Source organism: Leptosomus discolor, chromosome 5 (genome assembly GCF_034619465.1).
Source record: "Leptosomus discolor isolate bLepDis1 chromosome 5, bLepDis1.hap2, whole genome shotgun sequence".
Classification (NCBI taxonomy): domain Eukaryota; kingdom Metazoa; phylum Chordata; class Aves; order Leptosomiformes; family Leptosomidae; genus Leptosomus; species Leptosomus discolor.
In genome coordinates this window covers 74,087,720-74,108,642 of record NC_141395.1, presented here as the reverse complement: position 1 = coordinate 74,108,642, position 20,923 = coordinate 74,087,720, and the positions used below count along the sequence as shown (strand labels likewise).

Genomic DNA, 20,923 nt, shown 5'->3' with positions numbered 1-20,923 from the left:
CTTCTTTCTGAAAGAATTTGTGGCCAGCCACTGTGGTCTTCCAGTCATGCTAGTATTCCTACCACGCTTCTGTGCTGCCTAAGCCATCATAACTCTCAGACTGGGCACAGAGCTCCAGTTCCTCCTTTTTGTGGCCCAGACTACTTGCGTTGGTAGACACATACCTGAGGTGGCTGAACTTCGGATTCTTGCCTTTGGAGAGGGTTGGGAGCATTCCTAACTAGTCTTGTAGGTGACTCATCTACCCTGTTGCTTATAAATATGCAGGTGCCACAGTTTTGGACACTAACACCCAAGTTCATCAGCTTAAAGCACAATGCATGAAGTCAGCCACTCTCCTAGTGAAGATCCTCCTGCCTCTTCTACGTAGGTGGATCCCATCTCTCCCCAGTAGGCTGTTTTCACTGGAGGACTTCCCATGACCATAGAAACCAAAGCCCTAGTGACAACACCAGCCATGAAGCCATGTATTGATCTGCAGGATACATCGACTTCTGCATGCACCCCTAGCTCTGACTGGCAAGAAGTCTGAGAGAAGAAAATCACTTGTGCAACTCTCTGTACCCTTCCACTCATGTCCCCAGGGCTCCAAACTCCTGCTTGATCATCCTAGGTTTTGCTTCACCATGTCATTGGTGCCCACATGGAAAAGAAGCAGGGGACAGCAGTCTGTGCTTTCAACCAGCTGTGGCAGTTGTCTCCCTCTGACATCCCAGATCTTGCTGCTGGCAAGCAGCAAACCTCCCATTGCTGTACGCCAGGCCAGCAGATGGGTGCCTCGGTACCTCTCAACAGTCACTCACAACTAGCGCTCGCCATGTCTGTTCGCAGCTTTTACTACGTGCTGCCGGTGAGGCTTCTCCTTGTGAATTTTGCTCATGGCTTTTGCCTGCTGCCCAGGCTTCCTATCTGGGGCTGGTTGGTACATAACAGCAAGGGGAACCAAGTGACAGCCTCTTCCTACAGGTCATCAGAGACCTCGGCGCCTCCTTCTCTAAGGCGCTGTCAGTTCCTTGTTGAAGCTCTTTTGCTCCTTGTACAAGCTCTGGAGATCGGTGCCGCAGGGCTCTAGTACATCTTCTTGCCAAGTCTCAAATAATGCTCGATTTCTTGTTGGTCCGCGCTGACAGAGCATCACCGGCCTGACTTTCTCCTGCAGCCCCTCCATCCGCAGCCCCAGTGGCCCCACCAGAGCACACCTTGCACAGCTGGAGCTCCCACCCTCCTCCCCCGGGAGGCAGGGCTGCGGTCCTTGCAGCCCTCCGCCCCGACAGCAAGCCCTGCCTGGGCGGCTGCCTCCGCTCGTCCCAGGCCAGCCGGGCAAGGGAGCCGACTCCTGCCGGGTGCAGAGCACAGCCCTCGCCTGCTCTCTGCCACCGCGCTGCCGCCAGCCTCCAGGCGCTGCCTAAGGAGCGCTTCTGCTTCGCTGGAGCCCTCCAGCGGCTGGCTGGGCTTGCACGGCCCCACCTGGCTGGGCTGACCGCCGGGGCAGCGGGCCGAGCCTGCGGGTAAGCAGAGCCAGCAGCGGCCCCGTCACTGGCAGAGCGCGCAGCCCTTCCCGCCCCGCTCCCCTCAGGGGCCGCTTCCAGGCGCCTTCCCGCGCTTGGGCCTGGCCGCGAGGCCACCCGGCACCCCCTGCGCCCGGTGCCTCCCCACGCAGCGCCCGAAGGTGCGAGCGGCCCAGAAACCCTCTCGGATACCCGGCGGGGGCCTCACAAGCCTCGCACTTCTCTCAACACACAGCAACTGCTGCTCCTGCCAGCGTTGGCTTCCCACTGTTTGTGAAGAAACACCACCTTTTTAGAACATCACAGTCCTGAAACAGGTATGTTTTCCTTTTAAAGGTATGATTAGTGAAAGACCACTGTCACTTCGGGCAAGAAGTGACAGGGCTTCTCTTGCTACTCCTTTTTTTCATATTAAAATTGATGGTCAAGTTCTTTCCTTTCCCAAACAAAATCAATAGCCAGGGCCAGCAAAGTCCTACTGAAAATACTATAGACACTTTGGTACAACTGAAGAGGGAACTTGGGCACAAACCTTTATTTCTTTATAAAGAAATGGCACAGACCCAAAGACAAACCGGACTTCCAAAAGTGCCTCACGATTAAGTCACAGTTCAGAACAACACTGCTCACCCGAGACCAGCAGTGATTCTCCTGTTCTCCCTCCTCCAAAAGTACTCCCCAGAAAGAATGTCTTTACCTTATCAAATTGTTTTCTTAGAGAAAAATTAAATGCCAACTCAGATATTTTAGTCATTTATTTGCATTACTCCAATAGTACATCCTTTTGTTCTAACAATGTCTCCTAAGTATATAAATGTATAGTGAGGCATATAATTTCCTTGTCCAAACTTCACACCAAGGGAAAAAAAAAAGCTTTTTCTTTGGATGGTTTAAACTAAAAGTTACCTCAGAATGAAATGTTAATTAAAAGAATTGCTGTAGATGTCACTCTTTATTGTATACATGAAGTATCTCCAAAGAATCTGGTTAAAAGGGGGTTCCAAAAATAAAAAGAACCATCTCAGATTGACTGTCATAGTTCTACATTTTTAGCTTTGAGTAGATGTAGTAATACTTTTCAATTGAACTAAGACCAACAGAATATCTTTTAAAAAATTACCTAGCATATTTGAACCTAAGAACTTACAAAATAAAAAAACCAAACCCAAACCCAAACCAAACCAAACCCAGAGTAACAGCCATTCTCCAGATGCTGAACTCTTAGACCCTACAGCAAGACTTGAATGTGAGAGGAACTGCCACGATTATGGAATGAAATGGGGTTTGGGGTGGTGGGGTTTTTCCAGCAAAGAACTTCCCAGAGGACACTAGAGATGAATTAAAGAGCGACTGAAATCATGTCTCATAACCACACACCTGAAGAGATGGTCTTCATGAAGTCTGTAATGTGGGGAAAAAAGTAAAAGGGGGGCCAAACATATGAACTATAAGGGTAGGAATAAGCATATTGATTTGTTTCCTTTATATTTGAAGGCAGAAAGGCTAGGAGAAATGGTAGAATGAAAACGACGACATGTTATTACTGGTTTGTTTGCTTTTGAAGTTCTGGGTTTGGTTCAGGTGTTTTTTACACCAACAAGAAGCATCAAGTCCAAAGGATAACCACTGCATTCAGCCACCAAATAATGTCTTATTCTTGTAGTTCATTTGAAAAAAAAAAAAAAGTTCATCAAGAAGATGAAGAGCAAGTAACTAATTTATATGCATGGAGGACAGAAATTTGAAAAGAGAAGAAATATGGAAGCACATACAATATCCTTATAAAAATTAAATAGAAAGGCAATCAGAACCAATGTCATCATTAACAAGAAAAACTGGAAATTATAAAAGGAGACAAGAACCTCTCTGCTATTGCTCCTCTCCGTCTAAAAAGTTACAAGTGACTCCTATACAAATGCTCCTACTTTTCTGATCTATCGCATCATATTCATGATTGATGTGAAGATGATGACATTAAATGAAGCTAAATGCAGGAGGATTGTTGTTCTTTATCTTTCAGATATTGCAATATTTCTTTAATTTTTCAACAAGCACGTACTTTGTAGATCTTTTTAAGAAAAAAGAATGCAAGAATGTGAAAGTTTAATTTTCAAAGTGAAAACTAAAGCTGCTCTGCATGAACTACAGAAGGGCACTAAATCTTACCGATATTTCAATCTGAGCTTGGGTTATGAAGAAGTATCTCTGTCACAAAGTTTCTTTAATCTTGAACCGGTATTATATAGGAGAGTAGAAATTGTTGACAAGTCAGGTTTCACTAATCTCTGCATCCAGAACGAAATTAAGATAATAAGTGTTATATTGCTTTTAACTTTTTTTTTTAAAACACACAGAATAGCGGCACTGGAGAACCATTGTTTCCTTACGCAGCTAGAATTCCTTTCAGAGATGCTAACGCTTCAGACTTCCTCTCTCTGCTTTCAAGTAATCTCTCTGTTTACAAATTATGTTTCTTATTTCTCAAAACTGCAGTTTTTAAGTGTTTTTCTGGATTTTCCAGATTGCATACGATTAAGATCACAAATAGGAGTCATACAGCAAAAGGAAAAGAGATGGTGCCAGACTCCTACCTCAGAACCTAATGCCAGAATCTTTTCAGTCATTCTGCCTCACCCACAGCTCTCCCTAACCAATACCTAATTTTGCTGCAGATTTATGCATATGTCAAGATACGCAAAGTTTGAATGCATTTATTCACTTAGACATCAATAAACATCGTTCATACAAAACACTTGTCTTTTAGAAACTCTCCTTATTTATAAACAAACATAATTTATTCCTGGTGATGAAGAAATTCACTATTAATTATTCAACGACTGAATTCATTCCACCTACTTTAGGCTCTTAAGTGATGCCAGCACAAGATCTATCTCCTACAGTCCCTGCAAGCCTTCACCATCCTCCTGGAAAACATTTTCTCACGAATTCCAGAGTAAGTTTGCACCATACAAATGTATAAACTGTGTCTTAATTTAGCGCTCAAAATTAAGTAGGCTTTCCCCCCTGCCCCCCCTCCTGATTACTGTAAGTATATCCAAAAAGACAGAAGGGAAAGATGCACTGCAACAAAACCCACTCTCCACAGGCAGCAAAACTTAATTTATTACTTCGAATTGGGAAACCTGTTTTGAAAAAAATCTAGTTATCTACAGTATCAGGTCATTAAAACCATGTCTAAGTGACCAATGGTTTCTTCAGTGCATACTGTCGTGCAATTTAATGGGAAAAAAATCATACATGCATATCTACATACATCAGCATAAAGTTATGATTATTCCAAACTAGTTGTGCTTCTCAGCTTTACCTGAATAATCTGGCCACAAAGCTGAAAGTGAGAAGCTTATAGATATCTTCTTTCTAATTTATTTTTTATTAAAACACTGTTTAATTACTTTAAAACATTGTTTAATTACTTTGGCTCTCTACTGCTTAATCCTAATCTATTTGATGACAAGAAGTATACCTAAACTAACTGCTACTTTTTCCTGGATAAGGTGACAACCTTTTTCTAGGCCACCTCCTTGTGGCACCCTGCTGCTAAGAGTTGTTTCTATGTTGTTTTCCTCTAGAAGATAATATTTAAGACATGAAGTTTCAAAGACACAGCCAAGCCTTGCCCAAAGACACACAGAAACCCCTCCCGGTGTGTGACGCACTCAGAAATAGCCTCAAGGACAGCAGTGCCACGTAACACAGGACCACACATGGAACACTGTATCGTCAGCCATCCGAACTCCTCTTCCCAAGGTCAGCTACCCACACAGTTGACTACAGAACGAGTTTAAAATCTTGTTCTCTGAAGTGGTGTTAATCTGGTACCCCACACACTTGTTATGTTCTCTTCAGAGTAATAACCACAACTATTACCTTCAGCGACCACCACTACGACTTCAAACCAGAGGAAAATAAACCTGTTCCAGGAACCAAAAAGCACTACTCGACCCCGCTTCTATTTCTGCCTCATTTACTATACAGGATACAAGCTTTACCCCTTCATCCCCAACTCTTTTCTAGGATCCCAAGATAATTTTATGGAAAATTCAGAGCAACAATAGTATATTTCAAGACAGATTTTATTTTCACTACAAACCATCCAGCAACAGGTTTGAAGGAATTTCTGGATCCTCAAAATTTCAAAGTGGCTAAATTTAAAAACGAGAAACATGCAAAATGAATTTGCAAAAGTATTCATGCAAAATGCTTCAGCATAAATTTCCATCAAATTCTGCTATTTCCAATTAGCATGCAAAACTATGGATATCACCAATCATAACATTATCGAGACTTAAAGACACAGCTACGGCATTTGATCGACTGCTAGAACTTTCGAATTTGGAAACCAAACACAGGCAGCAACAGCTTCATGGCTTTGGAGTTTAAAAAATAAAGCAAATTCTAGAGGCCAGCAGCCGCCTAAGCAAATTATGTGTGTCCTACAAAAAAAACTCAGCATTGCTACCACATATAATTGCCAAATGTGCCAAAAGGGGTCAACCACAGTAGTGAGGCTTCAGGCAGCAATTATTATTTTTGTGTGTACTGAAAAAAAAAAAAAATATATATATATATATAAAAAGCAACACTAGAAGATGCAATGAAGGCGGAGTGGAAAGGCAGTACATGGAAGGAAGCTAACTATTTTTAAATATATGCAATCACAGCCTACCTTTTTAGACCCAACAACAAACTCACAGGGCAGTATGAGAGAAGAAGAAAGAAAAAAAAAAAAAAAAAAGAAAGGAACAAAACAAAAATTAGAAAGACAGAGAACAGAAAGAAAATTAACAGCCACATACACATACTGAGATACCATAAACTTTGATAAATCAGTGAACAAATTCCATCTATGATACTGTGTAAAGATCTAGGTGTAATCGCTATGTAAACATCTATAAAGAGAGCCCTACTTTCTCATCACTCAATAGTATGAAACGGATGCCTTACCAGTATTAAAAAAAGAATGAACCCGAGACACAAACTGATGTAAGCAACATTAAAATGAGCTTATCCAAGTAGATTTATAATCATACGTGAGTATGGGGTATTTTAGCTGAAAACAAATAAAATAGAAAAATTAAACAAATGGGATTTATGGGATTTCCAGCAAACGTGTTTCCTAGTTTCACGTTGGTAGGACCTTTGTATCATCACAACGCACGTGTCCATTCTCTTCAATCAGGCCCCTGGCCTCTACAAATAACTATCAAGTGCAACTGATCTCAAACTTTTTCAATTATTCTCAGCAGCCCTGTGACGACATAAATATTTTACTTAATTTACAAATGAATAAACAGAAAGAAAAATTAACAGATTTGCCAAGATCACCCATTGGCTGAGCGCTCTAGGAATTAAACCAAGGTCAGACTCCCAGTCCTACAACTTCTATCTAACAGGACAACCTTTCTTCAAAACTTCTTGGGATGTAATCCCACTATTTTTCACACATACAGTGTTCTACCGGCCAAAAAAAATTCTTCTACACAAATAATATAGTGGTTTTGTGTATATTGTCATCTCAGTACGAGTTCTGGGAATGTTGTCTCTTCTGCTCATTATACAAGAAACTTGCAAAAGACAAAGATCAGCTCCACTTCTTCTGAGAATTATCTTGTTTGACATGCAGAATTCCTAATTTAGGAACTCTGCATCTTAAAAGAAGCCCACTATGGTGCAATCGAATTAATGCTAGTCTTACTAACTGGGTGAGAAAGAAGATCAGTTCTATATGGTTAGTCCTGATCATAAGTATTAGCCTTAATATTTTACAATAAATTGCCTGGAGAAAAGTCTCTTTTAAGACACAAAAAAGTTCAGTAGTTTTAATTAGTCTTCAAATCACGTGATCATAATTACTATGTCCCATGTAACTTCTTAACATATTTTCACTTGATGTATCAAACCAGTTCATTACTCAAGGTTACAGCTGCATCTACATCTAATGAGACCTTTGCTACACACTGTGAAATTTAGCTTCAGTATTAGAAGTTACAGGGCAAGACACACTTGTTTAGCCTAAGTAGACACCTGCAACCACAGCAGCAAAGCCATATTCTTGCTGTTACAAGCACAGAGAGTGTGCCTGCTCCTCCATCTGTTTAATACAGAATATTTCCGCTTTTTAACCAGTTAGTTGCACTCTGACTGGGAGGTCAGGATACATTATACACAATTTTTTTTTTTAAAAAAAACAAACAGGGATGCAGGGTATATGAAACCCTTTTAACCCTTTAGAAATTCCACCTATTCTAGAAAAAGCTTTCATTTCCCTCAGTAACATCATCATTTTTTAATTGCATTCTTTAAACTCATTATGCTGACAGACTCAAACCCAACACAGCAGCAGAGGTTATTCTACCAGATGTGCTCACATGCACTCCCAGCATTCAGAGAACCTTTACCCCTCCCTGAACAGAACTATACATCATATCTTGCAACAGAAACTGCACTCTGCTGAAGAAGGTCCTTTCTAGCCCTCGTTAGTATCTCCTTATTAATGCAATGCTTCCCCCTTAATTAGGGAACCTGCCATTGCAAAAGAGAACATGCTACAACAAAAACCTTTTATTGCAACCCAAGTAATAAAATGCAACACACTGCCGTGTCACATCTAAAGCCTTCAGCTTGAAAGTCCAGGTTAGTTTAATAAACCGATCTTAATTCAACCCCATCTCATGGCCCTGAATTTTTGTGAAGGAGAACGCAGAGATGCATGCTGCTACACGCTGGAAAGGTCCCTGTGCAAGGAAGCTCAGGCACACGATACACGTGTATTTCCAACTCAGTCAAGGACAGCTCCTTTCCTGACGTTTACTTGGGGTCACGTAAATTTCTCCTTTCTGTTACAAAACTCAAAAAACATAAAACCAGGAAAAAAAAGTCCAGGTATTTAGAGTATTTTCTTACTCATCCATACAAAATACAAAAGATCTTTTAACCCAGCTTGCTTATGCTATTCATATATAAATCTTAAGTTTTAAAACAGTCAGAAGTACTAACTTCACAGCAAAATAAAGCTGCAAAACTTTCTTACTATTGAACTGAAAGAGGAAAGATTAGAGTATTTAACACCTCTCCTGTGAGCAGTTAAGTGCAGCAAACATTTAAAATATATCCATTGATCTCTACTGAAAAACTATTTGGTATTCAAACCACCCAGCAAGGTTGCATGCGTATCTGAACTAGGGATTAGCTCTGTCTAAACCCACGTGTTTACGGAACCAGGGTCATACACCTTCCATTTTGCAAAGCGTTCAAGCATCACACTAAATCTTTTCAACTTTTCAGTGTAACCACATAAAATACCTTCTTGGATCTGTGTGGACAAGCACACTGCCTGTTACTTGAGCTCCCCACCAGTCCAGAACTTCACAGGAAATACTTAGCCACTAGCTACAACACAGCCACTGCTCAGAAATAAGTTATTTAAGTAGGGAACTGACTCCCAAAGTACAATTTGGAAGCATGCTACTTAGAAGACACAATTGAACAGCATAATTAATTCAGATTGTGAGATTCTTGGCCAAAATTTGTCGTTTTCTTAGCTAATTGGAACAGGAAGTCTTGGTGATTACATTCAACCAAAATTCACCAAACTGAGTAATTAAAGCTGAGATTCTAAGACAGCTCATCTAGGCTATAAAACTTCACCACCCATGCAGAGCACAAAAACCAATGACATCATAATTTATACTGCTAGTGAAAGCTGAACAACGCAGGGACTAACCAGAACACAGAGTAGCTCGAGTAGGGAACAACATGGGGTTAAGCAAGTCAGAGCAAGTTCAGCTGCTCACCAGCAAAAAGGACCACGAGCAGGGAAGAAAGGTACTGTTGCTCCTTCAAGCAATCAGAGATAATTTAACAGAGGGCTCCAAACTAATTAAAAACTTAAGACTCCTTTCTTCCAGTATATCACACTCTCCTATAGAGACTCTTAAGGCTTGGACTAGCCATGCAGGCAGAGCCGATGAACACGATCAGAAGGCTTTGCAACCTGCCTTGACAGCTCTGGACAACCCAGCCCGCATACCTCAGCTTTCACACGCAGTAACCGTTGCCGGCATCCCTAGTAGTGCAAGACAGACGTGAAAGACACTATTCCCACGCACATGTATTTTGATAGGGCTTCCACACCTCTGTCTTTTCCAAGACAAAAGGAAGACAGTTGCTTCCATCTTTTGGAGTTGACTGTGAACAGTGGAGTCAAAGAGATTTTGCACCTGCCTGCAGCTATCGGGCCAGAGCGACTGATCCCTAATACAAGAACTGCCTAACACTCAAATCTGAAAGCTGAATGTGCAAATGCTTAGGAAGATGTGGGGGAAAAAGGAAAAAAAAAAAAAAAAAAAAAAAAAGGAAAAACACACCTAGAACATACACAAAACCAAAAAGAACAGTTGTGAGAACAATGGTAGCAAAAGAAGACGGGGCAAGAATATCAAATAATGAAATAAAAACAAAAGACAGTGAAAGATGCTGGACTTAGTCACCAAAATAAATGGTCCCTGTTTCATAGGATGAAAAAGTAGACAGAGGCTTAGGGAAAAAAAAAAAAAAAAAGCAAGTAGGATTAGTCAAATACTGCTCAACATAATATAAAATTATTTCTCACTGATGTTAATTGAATTTCTTTATTAATACTGTATATCTATAAACCATTGGAAGCTTTCCAGCAAAAATTTGCAGCAAAAAGTGTCTTTATAGCAGAAACTGTCAAACCTTTCCTCTGACGACTTCCTACTATTTGATTAGCCCCATAAATTAAAAAATAATATAAACACAAAACATCAAATACGGTCAGACTACAAATTAAATTCTCTTCAATTACAGCAGCCATACACAGTAAGCGAGGGGCACAACCTCTGTGGTAACAACATACACTTTGTCCTTTCCAAGAGGCTTATTCTAAAGACTAGCAAGTGCCACCTAAGGTTTTTCCAGACCTGTGAAATGACAAAAATAGCTGCTTACCTACTGTCCGTGTCCAGACCTACAAAATCCTTCTTCTCAAAAGGAACACAGAGGAGCGGGATCTTGTCTCCAGACTTATCAGTGGCTCTGTCAAGCCGCTTAGACTCCAACACTATGAAGAGGGATTCGATAAAATCTTCTATTCTCTTCTCCACAGTTTCACATTCATCGTAACTGGGATAAAACGCCACATCTGTGCGGGGCTGCTCTGCAATCTCTCCTTGAAGCCCAAAGACAAACAACCGGGAATCGTAGAGAGTAGAACCATACATTTCCTTCTGAAGATGGAATTTTTCAAAAGTCTGAGGCCAGTCCTTTGCAGAAGAACAATCTGTAATAGTTATCAGCCCCACAACTTTCCGGTGTGTCTGAAAATCCCCCCATTCGTTGTTCTCTGGGGGATAATGGTGCCTATAACGGATATACAACACACGCTGAGAGTCACGCACGTTAACTTGACTCACTGCTGAAATTCGCTTGTAGATCCTGAAAAAGCTCTCTTCGGGTACAATGCCAATGGGCTGAACCACAACCAGGAGAGTCTGATGATCCTCAGCACACTGCATGTAGTCAGGAACACTCATTTTACATCAACTGCAGGCTAGTAAAAGAAAAACGTATAGTCTTTTTTAACGTTCAGAAGCACACATGGTTGCTGAATCAAAACAGAACTTTTGATGATAAACACTCCTGCATCCTGTGTATCTGTGCTACAACACTAATGCTTTCTTTCATTGTTTTACTAAACCTTCAATCATGCAGCCTCCTGACAAAGTTACACAGTGCACAAGGAGTGTTTCTAGTCACACATCAGCATGTCCACAAACAAAAAAACCTGTAAATTAGGTTCTTCCAACCCCATCAGTTTTCCATTCCCCGTGCAGCTACGCAAGCCAACCTAACACATGGGGCAGCAGAGTCTCTCCCTACCGCAGCCACAGATCAAATGCTTCCCAAAGCACCACCGCCGAAGACGTCAGGTGAGACTCAGCCTCTCCAGTCTGTCTCCACAACACGCCTTGGGGAAAACAAGGAAAACTGCGTGAAGTGGAATGTAAACCGACACCAAATCGGAATGACCAAACTTTACACAGCTGTCCATGCTGGCACATGGCCAGACACAGGAAAATCAGGTCCAGAACACTTATTTTTAAGAAAAGGTGAACTCATTATTTTCTCAAAACACGTGCAGGTTCATCAGAATCACTAGGCAATGTTTTCTGCTTTTATATTTAAATATTTAGAATTCCTTTTCCCCGGAGCTATCTGAAACTGATTACTGTACTGCAGCTGTGTCTTAAATGAAGATGCACGTAGCTAAAGACCTCACATTTCGTCCGAGACCTCCCGGCCAGAGATCCCTTGGTAGATTTCAGCTCCAAAGCACCCTCTAAAATGTACATACAACCACAAAAAAAAAAAAAAAAAACAAAACAAAAAAAAAAAAAAAAAAAAAAAAAACAACCCTCACCCCAAAACCAACCAACCAACCAAAACCCCCTCAGCACAGCTGACTGACACTATTGGTTTTATCAAACAAGAAGAATTAAAAAAAAATAATAATAATTAAAAAAAGAGTTTTGAGCCCAGGAGCACAGGTGGCAGAAAAGCAGCTGCTGGAGGAGAAGCGGCTCCTCGTATCTCCTGACAGCGCGAAGACCCGGTAATGTCACTCCCCGCGCCCCCACCCCGCTGCCCAGCGCCAGCCAGACGCGCAGCCCCACTCCCGGCGGCGCCGGCAGCCGAGCAGCCCCCCGCCCCCCACTCCCGCCGCCCGCCCCGCCGCTTCCGACTCAGCGAGAGGCCGCGTCCCGCCGCAGCGGGCGCGCAGGGAGGACGGGAGGGCTTCGCCCCGCCCGGCCGCTCCGCTTCCCCCGTCTCCCTCACCCCGGGCAGATCCCCACGCTGGGCGCGGCGAAGTTTAGGCAGGGCAAAGAGACAGCCGTTAAAACGAGAGACAAGCCCAGAGGAGGCGCGGCAGACGGCACACACGCTCTGCAGCCTCGCACCCTGTCAGGAAGGGGGCTGAGGGGCAGCGTGAGGAGATGGGGAGGCCCCGGGGAGCTGCTGCGGGAGCAGCGGGGAAAGGCAAAGCCTCTCGGAAAGAGGGGGAGAGGCTGCCGCCTCAGCACCAGCGCGGGCTGTTGGGTGGGTAACGCGGGGAGGGGGGGGGGGGGGGGGGCACTCACAGCCGGGACAGGAACCGCCCCCGCCTCCTCCTGCTGCCGGACGCGCGGGGCGGGCAGGGGCGGAGCGCGGCGGAACTGACGGCAATGGGCGCCCGCAGCCCCGCCCCGACGAGGGCGGGCGGTGCATGCGCAAAGGGTGCGGGCGGGGATGTTGGCGGGCTCGGTGTGAGGGTGAGCCGGGTGCTCGCTGCGTATCCCGCCTTTCCGTAGGGACCCCGCGTGTGTCTGCGAACACGAAGCGCTCCTCGAAGAGGAATTCGTTAAAAGGAATGAGCATCCAGTGGCAGGTGAATCCCACCTGCCAGTCTCTCTCCCTACTGTGTAACTGAAAACTTTGGGGGCTGTAACACTTCCAAAAGTGAACCTTCCTGGCATTTCCAAATCCTGAAATCGGTCTTTGGTGTCCTGTAACTTAAAGGGCAAAAATTCTGAAGCCTGGGAAGCGTGAGCCTTGGAGAGTTAGGGTGCTTTTCTGGTGGGGGATACGGGAACCTCATGAAGTTCAACAAGGCCCAGTGCAAGGTCCTGTACCTGGGTCAGGGCAATGTATCAATACAGGCTGGGGAACAAGTGGGTTGAGAGCAGCCCTGAGGAGAAGGGCTTGTGGATACTGAGGGGTGAAAGACTGGACATGAGGCAGCAGCGTGCACTTGCATCCCAGAACGCCAGTCGCATCCTGCGCTGCATCTAAAGAAATGTGGCCAGGAGGTCGAGGGAGGTGATTCTGCCCCTCTGCCCTGCTCTGGTGAGAACCCACCCACAGTGCTGTGTCCAGCTCTGGGGTTCCCAGCGTGAAAAAGACATGGACCTGCTCGAGCAGATCCAGAGGAGGCCACGAGGATGATCATGTGGCTGGAGCACCTCCAATACGAGGACAGCTGAGAAGGCTCCAGGGAGACCTTAGAGCGGCCTTCCAGTACCTGAAGGAGGGCTACAGGAAAGACAGAGACATTTTACCAAGGCCTGTAGTGACAGGACAAGGGGCAACGGTTTTAAATGGAAAAAGTGTAGATCGGACATAAGGAAGAAATGAGGGTGGTGAGACACTGGCACAGGTCGCCCATAGAAGCTGTGGCTGCCCCCTCCCTGGCAGTGTTCAAGGCCAGGTTGGATGGGGCTTGGAGCAGCCTGGTCTAGTGGAAGGTGTCCCTGCCCATGGCAGGGGGGTTGGAACTGGATGATCTTTAAGGTCCCTTCCAAATCAAACCATTCTGTGATTCTATGGCATCCTAGTTACAGCGGCAGTTCTGAGTGAGAATGACATACCTCAGTATTTGCCGAATACCTCTGAAATCGCTTTTCTAATCAGGCAGTATGTAAATTAAAAATAAACAACATTTTATTCCACTAAACTACAAACTTAAGAAACTAGTTCTTAGGTTTGGTGAAGAAAACAAAGCACTGGCACACCTCATTACAGCAGCTCTCTAAGACAGATTCTCAGAATATCCTCTGGTTTTCACTCGGGCGAGAGCTGACAGGACATATCTGCAACTTGTCAGCTCTGGGCCCCAGATAACATCCTTCCAGGACTGCTTCCCAAACAGCAATCACTTGAGTAGTACCAAGCTTCTCCATATTTGCCTCTCTTCCCGTTTAAGATCCCACTACATATGACTGCACCTTTAGGGATTTTCTGTAATCCAAAATCTTGATCATCAATTGAACTATAATAGCAAATTACGAGACAGCCTGACAAAGCATTTGCTGTTGACAGTGGGAAATTCTTCATGCGGGCAGCCCAGACAGCACTGCCATCTCATTTTTCAACAGATAGCTTATGTAAGTAATGCAAATGTATCCCTTCCCCTAAAAAACTGGGAAAAAATGAGTTACATTACCTCTGAGTTTAGAAAGTGTAGGTCTTTAATTTTTCTAAAACATAAATTTTAGAAGTAGTTATACAAAATTTTTGGTCTATTAAAAAATAGTTAACTACCAGCTTTGGACAGAGGCTGTGACTTACATTATTAGCAACGTGGCTCCCTCAAAGGTTACGATTAGGGAGACCTTGTTACAAGTGTATTGCTGGGGAAAAATGACAGAGCTTGGGAAGGGTCAATCGGATCACAAGCCTACCTGCAACACACAAATATTAAATGTAAATGTAGGCAAATGAATGGTCTTAACCCATTTTAAGAGAATAATTAATAACATGGTACGCAGATATTTCTCAATGACAGGTCAGAAACCTCAGCGAAAAAAAAAAAAAGAGAGTAAACATTTTAGAGACCCCTGAGAGCTCGGTGGCTGTCTTTAAAATGTGCATATTATTATTTACAGATGCAAAGGAAAACACAAAGGACATACTGCAAACTTACTTCTTTGAACGTTGCTGATCCGCCAGCTATGGGGAGAGTTGGAAATCAACACTTGGCAACCCTATTTCTGTAATTTATATACACACACTCACACACATAGAATGATAGAATGGTCTGGGTTGGAAGGGACCTTTAAAGGTCATGTAGCCCAACCTCCCTGCAACGAGCAGGGACTTCTTTATCTAGATCAAGTTGCTCAGCCCCGTCGAACCTGGCCTTGAATGTTCCTGGAATAAGGCATTTACCACCTCTCTGGGAAGCTTGTGCCAGTGTTTCACCACCCTCACTGAAAAAAAATTCTTCCTTATACCTAGTCTGAATATATATGCTTTTACATATATATATATACACCTGCTTACAAACCATTGGAAGTCATCACCTCTGACCTTTTCCTCATTCCAGTAGTTTTTTTATATTCCACAATAATGCAGGAGAGCAGACACAGGTTCCTGGTTGCCACCAACTCTTCCAAGATGCTACTACATTTCTACTCACAGAAGAGACTTACCTGCTGCCACTCCATTCCCATGGAGCTGCTTGGCTAAAATATTTTATCCATTTATCAAGAGAGATCATCATTGTCTCAATGCCAAGATAAAGAAAAATTGTATGACCTGTTCTTGCAAGCCCTCCCCTGCCACCTTTGCTTTTCAGGCAAAGCAAGGCTCCCAGCCTCAGTCTGCAAATCTTCTGGCATGGGAGAATTCTCAGCTTCTGTACCTATTTTTCCAGTGCAGACGCTTGTTGGAATAAAGGGGGCATGTCATGACTAAAGTAGTGGTGCTCCAAAAAAACAACTTCAACACAATTCACAGTTTTTGACGATTTTGGATAAGCAATTATATTTTGATAGACTCATAGAATCATTTAAGTTGGAAAAGACCTTTAAGACAATTGAGTCCAACTGTTACCCCAGCACTGCCAAGTCCACCACTAAACCATGTCCCTAAGCACCACATCTACATGTCTCTTAAATACCTCCAGGGATGGTGACTCCAGCACTTCCCTGAGCAGCCTGTTCCAATGCTTGACAGCCCTTTTGGGGAAGAAATTCTTCCTAATGTCCAATCTAAACCTCCCCTGGTGCAACTTGCGGCTGTTTCCTCCCATCCTATCATTTGTTACTTGGGAGAAGAGACCAACCCCCACCTCACTACAACCTCCTTTCAGGTAGCTGTAGAGAGCGATAAGGTCTCCCCTCAGCCTCCTCTTCTCCAGGCTAAACCTTCTCCAGGCTAAACAACCCCAGTTCCCTCAGACGCTCCCCATCAGACCCGTTCTCCAGACCCTTCACCAGCTTCGTTGCCCTTCTCTGGACATGCTCCAGCACCTCAATGTCTTTCTTGTCATGAGGGGCCCAAAACTGCACACAGTATTCAAGGTGCAACCTCACCAGTGCCGAGTACAGGGGTGCCATCCCCTCCCTGCTCCTGCTGGCCACAATGTTTCTGATACAGGCCAGGATGCTGTTGGCCTTCTTGGCCACCTGGGCACACTGCTGGCTTATGTTCAGCCGGCTGTCGACCAGCACCCCCAGGTCCTTTTCTGCCAGGCACCTTTCCAGCCACTTATCCCCAAGCACAGCACTGTATGGGGTTGTTGTGACCCAAGTGCAGGACCCAGCACTTGGCCTTGTTAAACCTCATACAATTGGCCTCAGCCCATCGATCCAGCCTGTCCAGATCCCTCTGCAGAGCCTTCCTACCCTCAAGCAGATCAACGCCTCCCCCCCAATTTAGTGCCATCTGCAAACTTACTGAGGGAGCACTCAATCCCCTCATCCAGATCATCGATTAAGATGTTAAACAAGAGCAGTCCCAATACTGAGCCCTCGGGGACAGGACTTGTGACCAGCCACCAGCCAGATTTAACTCTGTTCACCACCACTCTTTGTGCCCAGCCATCCAGCCAGTTTTTAGCCCAGCAAAGTTTTTAGCCCACCTGTCCAAGCCATGAGCAGCCAGTTTCTCCAGGATAATGCTGTGGCAAACAGCATCAAAGCCTTTATTAAAGTGCAGGTAAACAACATCCACAGCCTTTCCCTTGTCCACTAAGCAGGTCACCTTGTCATAGAAGGAAATCAGGTTAGTCAAGCAGGACCTGCCTTTCATAAACCCATTCTGACTGGGACTCCTCATCTGATTGTCCTGTATGTGCTATGTGATGGCACTCAAGATGATCTGCTCCGTAACCTTCCCTGGCACCGAGGTCAGGCTGACGGGCCTGTAGTTCCCCGGATCCTCCTTCCGGCCCTTCTTGTAGATGAGCATCATATTTGCTAACCTCCAATCAACTGGGACCTCCCCTGTTAGCCAGGATTGCTGGCAAATGATTGAAAGGCACTTGGTGAGCACTTCTGCCAGCTCCCTCGGTACCCTTGGGTGGATCCCATGTGGCCCCATAGACTTGTGTGTGTTTAACTGGTGTAGCAGGTCACTAACCATTTCCCCGTGGATTATGGGGGCTGCATTCTGCTCCTTGTCTCTTGTCTTCCAGCAGGGGGCTGAGTACCCGAGGACAACTGGTCTTACTACTAAAGACTGAGACAAAGGCAGCAATAAGTACCTCAGCCTTTCCCTCATCCTTTGTCGCTATGTTTCCCCCCACATCCAATAAAGGATGGCGATTCTCCTTAGCTCTCCGTTTATGAATGTATTTATAGAAACATTTTTAATTGCCTTTTGCTGCAGTAGCCAAATTAAGTTCTAGTTGGGCTTTGGCTCTTCTAATTTTCTCCCTGCATAACCTCATAACATCCTTGTAGGACTCCCGAGTTTCCTGCCCCTTCTTCCAAAGGTCATAAACTCTCCTTTTTTTTTCCTGAGTTACAGCCAAAGCTCTCTGTTCAGCCAGGCTGGCCTTCCCCACAGGCTCATCTTTCGGCACATGGGGACAGCCTGCTCCTCCGCCTTCAAAATTTCCTTCTTGACAGGTCTGTCCCAGGGGCGGTTGGGGCCGGTTCCCGCCGTCCGTCTCCCTCTCGCACCCCACGACCCTCCCCAACCTCCCCACCCCTCCCGCAGCTCCGTCGCCGAGCGGAGGAGCTCCTCGCCCCGGGCGCACCTCCCACAGCGGGGCTCGCCGCCGCCGGCCGCTGCTGCCCTAAGAGCAGGGCGCACCCTGCAGCCGGACACCGGGGTGGCGGCGTGTCCCCACCGGAGCTCGGGCTGGGCCGCTGCGGCAGCCGCCGCGGGTGCGGAGCTCAGGGAGGCCGCGGCCTCCTGCCGGGGGGGCGCCGTCGCTGCCCGCTGGAGCCGGCAGAGCTGCAGCGCCCTGTTCGCCCGCCCTGGCGGCGGCGCTGCCCGGGGGTTTCTTTGCCGGGCGCGGGTCGTGCCGGCCCCGGAGCTGCCGCCTCAGCAGCCGAGCGCTGGTTTCCGTTACGCCGCGCTCCAACCTCCCGCCGTTGCTCCCGGTCGCGCCCAGGTCTCCTCAGCCGCCGTGGCGCGAGCCGCGGGCTCGGGCGGGTCTCTCCGCTCCCCTCAGGTTCCCGCCGTGCCCGAGACCCGCTGTGCACCCGCTGGGGCGCGCGGCTGCCGATCGCGCCGCCACCGGGGCTACTCACCAACCAACACCTTTAACTGGCGTAAACTGATTTAACGTGAATTCAAAGTTGGTGCAGATTGAACTGCCATTTTCAAAGAGAGTGGTTGTGTGGGCTTCGGAAAGAATGCAGAGCTAGGAAGCTGCACGCCCCTGTCGGGAGGGAAGATGGGTATATTCAAACTTGGCCAAATTTAGGATGGAAGGGCCAGAGGGAGTGAAAGTGTTAAATAAAGAAAATAACTGGTTTTCTCTCAAGGAATTTTACCAGTAATGTAACCAGGAGCATTTCTCACAGAGCAGTGATTGCTACACTTATTTCTATGATATTGATGTGAGCACTAACCGGGCATCAAATGCTGACACTGTATTTGGTTGCGGTATCAGTGATATCGAAATACTTTAAAGATGTGGTCTCTTGTGAACACAGCCAATGCTCAGCGTTACTGTCATGGTTTAACCCAGCCAGCAACTAAGCCCCACAAGCCACTTGCTCGTTCACCCCTAGTAAAAGTGTAAAAACTCACTGGTTGAGATAAAGACAGCTTAATAGGGAAAGTAAAAGCCATGTGTGCTGTGGTGGGTTGACCCTGGCTGGCTGCCAGGTGCCCACCAGAGCTGCTCTATCACTCCCTCTCCTCAGCTGAACACAGGAGAAAGAAATAAAACAACAGGCTCGTGGGTTGAGACAAGGACAGGGAGATCACTCAGCAATTACCGTCACGGGCAAAACAGACTCGACTTGGGAAAAAACGTAACTTATTACCAATCAAGTCAGAGAAAAGTAATGAGAAATAAAATCAAATCTTAAAACACCTTGCCCCCACACCTCCCCTCTTCATGGGCTTAACTTTATTCCCGATCTCTACCTCCTCCCCCCCAGCAGCACAGGGGGACGGGGAATGGGGGTTGCAGTCAGTTCATCACACGTTGTCTCTGCTGCTCCTTCCTCCTCAGGAGGAGGACTCCTCACGCTCTTCCCTGGCTCCAGTGTGGGGTCCCCCCCACAGGAGAGTGTCCTTCCTGGCTTCTCCAGTGTGAGTCTTTCCCACGGGGCTACAGTTCCTCACTAACTGCTCCAGCAAGGGTCTCTTCCATGGGGCCCAGTCCTTCGGGAACAGACTGCTCCAGTGTGGGTCCCCCACAGTATCACAGGTCCTGTCAGCAAACCTGCTCCAGCGTGGGCTCCTCTCTCCATGGGGCCACAGGTCCTGCCAGGAGCCTGCTCCAGTATGGGCTTCCCATGGGGTCACAGCCTCCCTTGGGCATCCACCTGCTCCCACGTGGGGTCCTGCATGGGCTCCACCGTTAACCTCCACAGGCTGCAGGTGGATATCTGCTCCACTGTTAACCTCCATGGGCTGCAGGGGGACAGCCTGCCTCACCATGGTCTTCACCATGGGCTGCAGGGGAATCGCTGCTCTGGCACCTAGAGCATCTCCTCCCCTCCTTCCTCACTGACCTTGGTGACTGCAGAGTTGTTTCTCTCACATATTCTCACTCCTCTCTCTGGCTGCCATTGCTGATGCACAATAACTTTTTTCCCCTTTCTTAAACACATTATCATGGAGGCACTACACCACTGTTGATTGGTCCCCTCAGAACAGCTTTTTTTGCATTGCGCAAGAAATACTTCTGCTTTGTCATGAATTTGTTTTCACTGTTTGCAAATGCTGCTTTTGTATTGCTGTACTGCAGATTTAGAGAATGCTGCTACAGAAGTTCATTACTTTTGCTACAGCATGCATCTTCTGCTGGACACCTCTTTCTTTTAATATAGCCTTACATTTATTGTTGTCTGTGCCAGCGACTTACCCACATAGTGTTTACGCTTTGCCAAACTGACTTCAGCTCCTTCCCTCGTTTGCTGACACAGGCAGATTTTTCCATAGTCCAGCACTTATCCACTGTTCTTTACACAGTAACAGTGAATTTAATTATTTTTTGTGACTACAGATCATAAATAATCAAATCTCAAATTAGACTATTCACTTCTTAAAATGTGTATGAATTTGTTTTAAAATGTCACTCAGCAACATAGTGGCCAAACTTTTTAGCTGTGCTGTTTTTGTATAAAGAAAATTTATTCTTTAGGGGTTTTTTTTGACTTTGCCAAGCAATTTACAGTCCTCATATTCTCTTTAGAATAAATGGAAGATCTTTAGTGCAGCTAGAATAGCCTTGTGCTCTTTCTATAATAGAATCATAGAATAGCTCAAGTTGGAAGGGACCCATAAGGATCATCAAGTCCAACTCCCTGCTCCTCGCAGGACTACCTAAAACTAAACCACGTGACATTATCCAGATGTTCCTTGAACTCTGACAGCCTTGGTGCTGTAACCACTTCCCTGGGAGCTTGTTCAGTGACCAACCA

At 45.6% G+C, this 20,923-nt stretch overlaps 1 protein-coding gene across 2 annotated transcripts in view; it reads right to left on the bottom strand.

The window, feature by feature from the left end:
- TRAPPC9 (trafficking protein particle complex subunit 9) overlaps positions 1 to 11,083 on the bottom strand; it is a 502,283-nt gene extending 491,200 nt beyond the window's left edge. Inside the window, exons 1-2 of one of the 2 annotated variants that reach the window (XM_086465055.1) lie at positions 10,500 to 11,083; positions 6,196 to 6,216 (exon numbers count right to left, since the gene is read on the bottom strand). In XM_086465055.1, the coding sequence (XP_086321181.1) occupies positions 6,196 to 6,216; positions 10,500 to 11,083 (605 nt within the window). The remainder of the gene's footprint in view (positions 1 to 6,195; positions 6,217 to 10,499) is intronic. The other variant, XM_086465056.1, reaches the window with a different exon arrangement.
- Between the last annotated feature and the right edge of the window lie 9,840 nt (positions 11,084 to 20,923).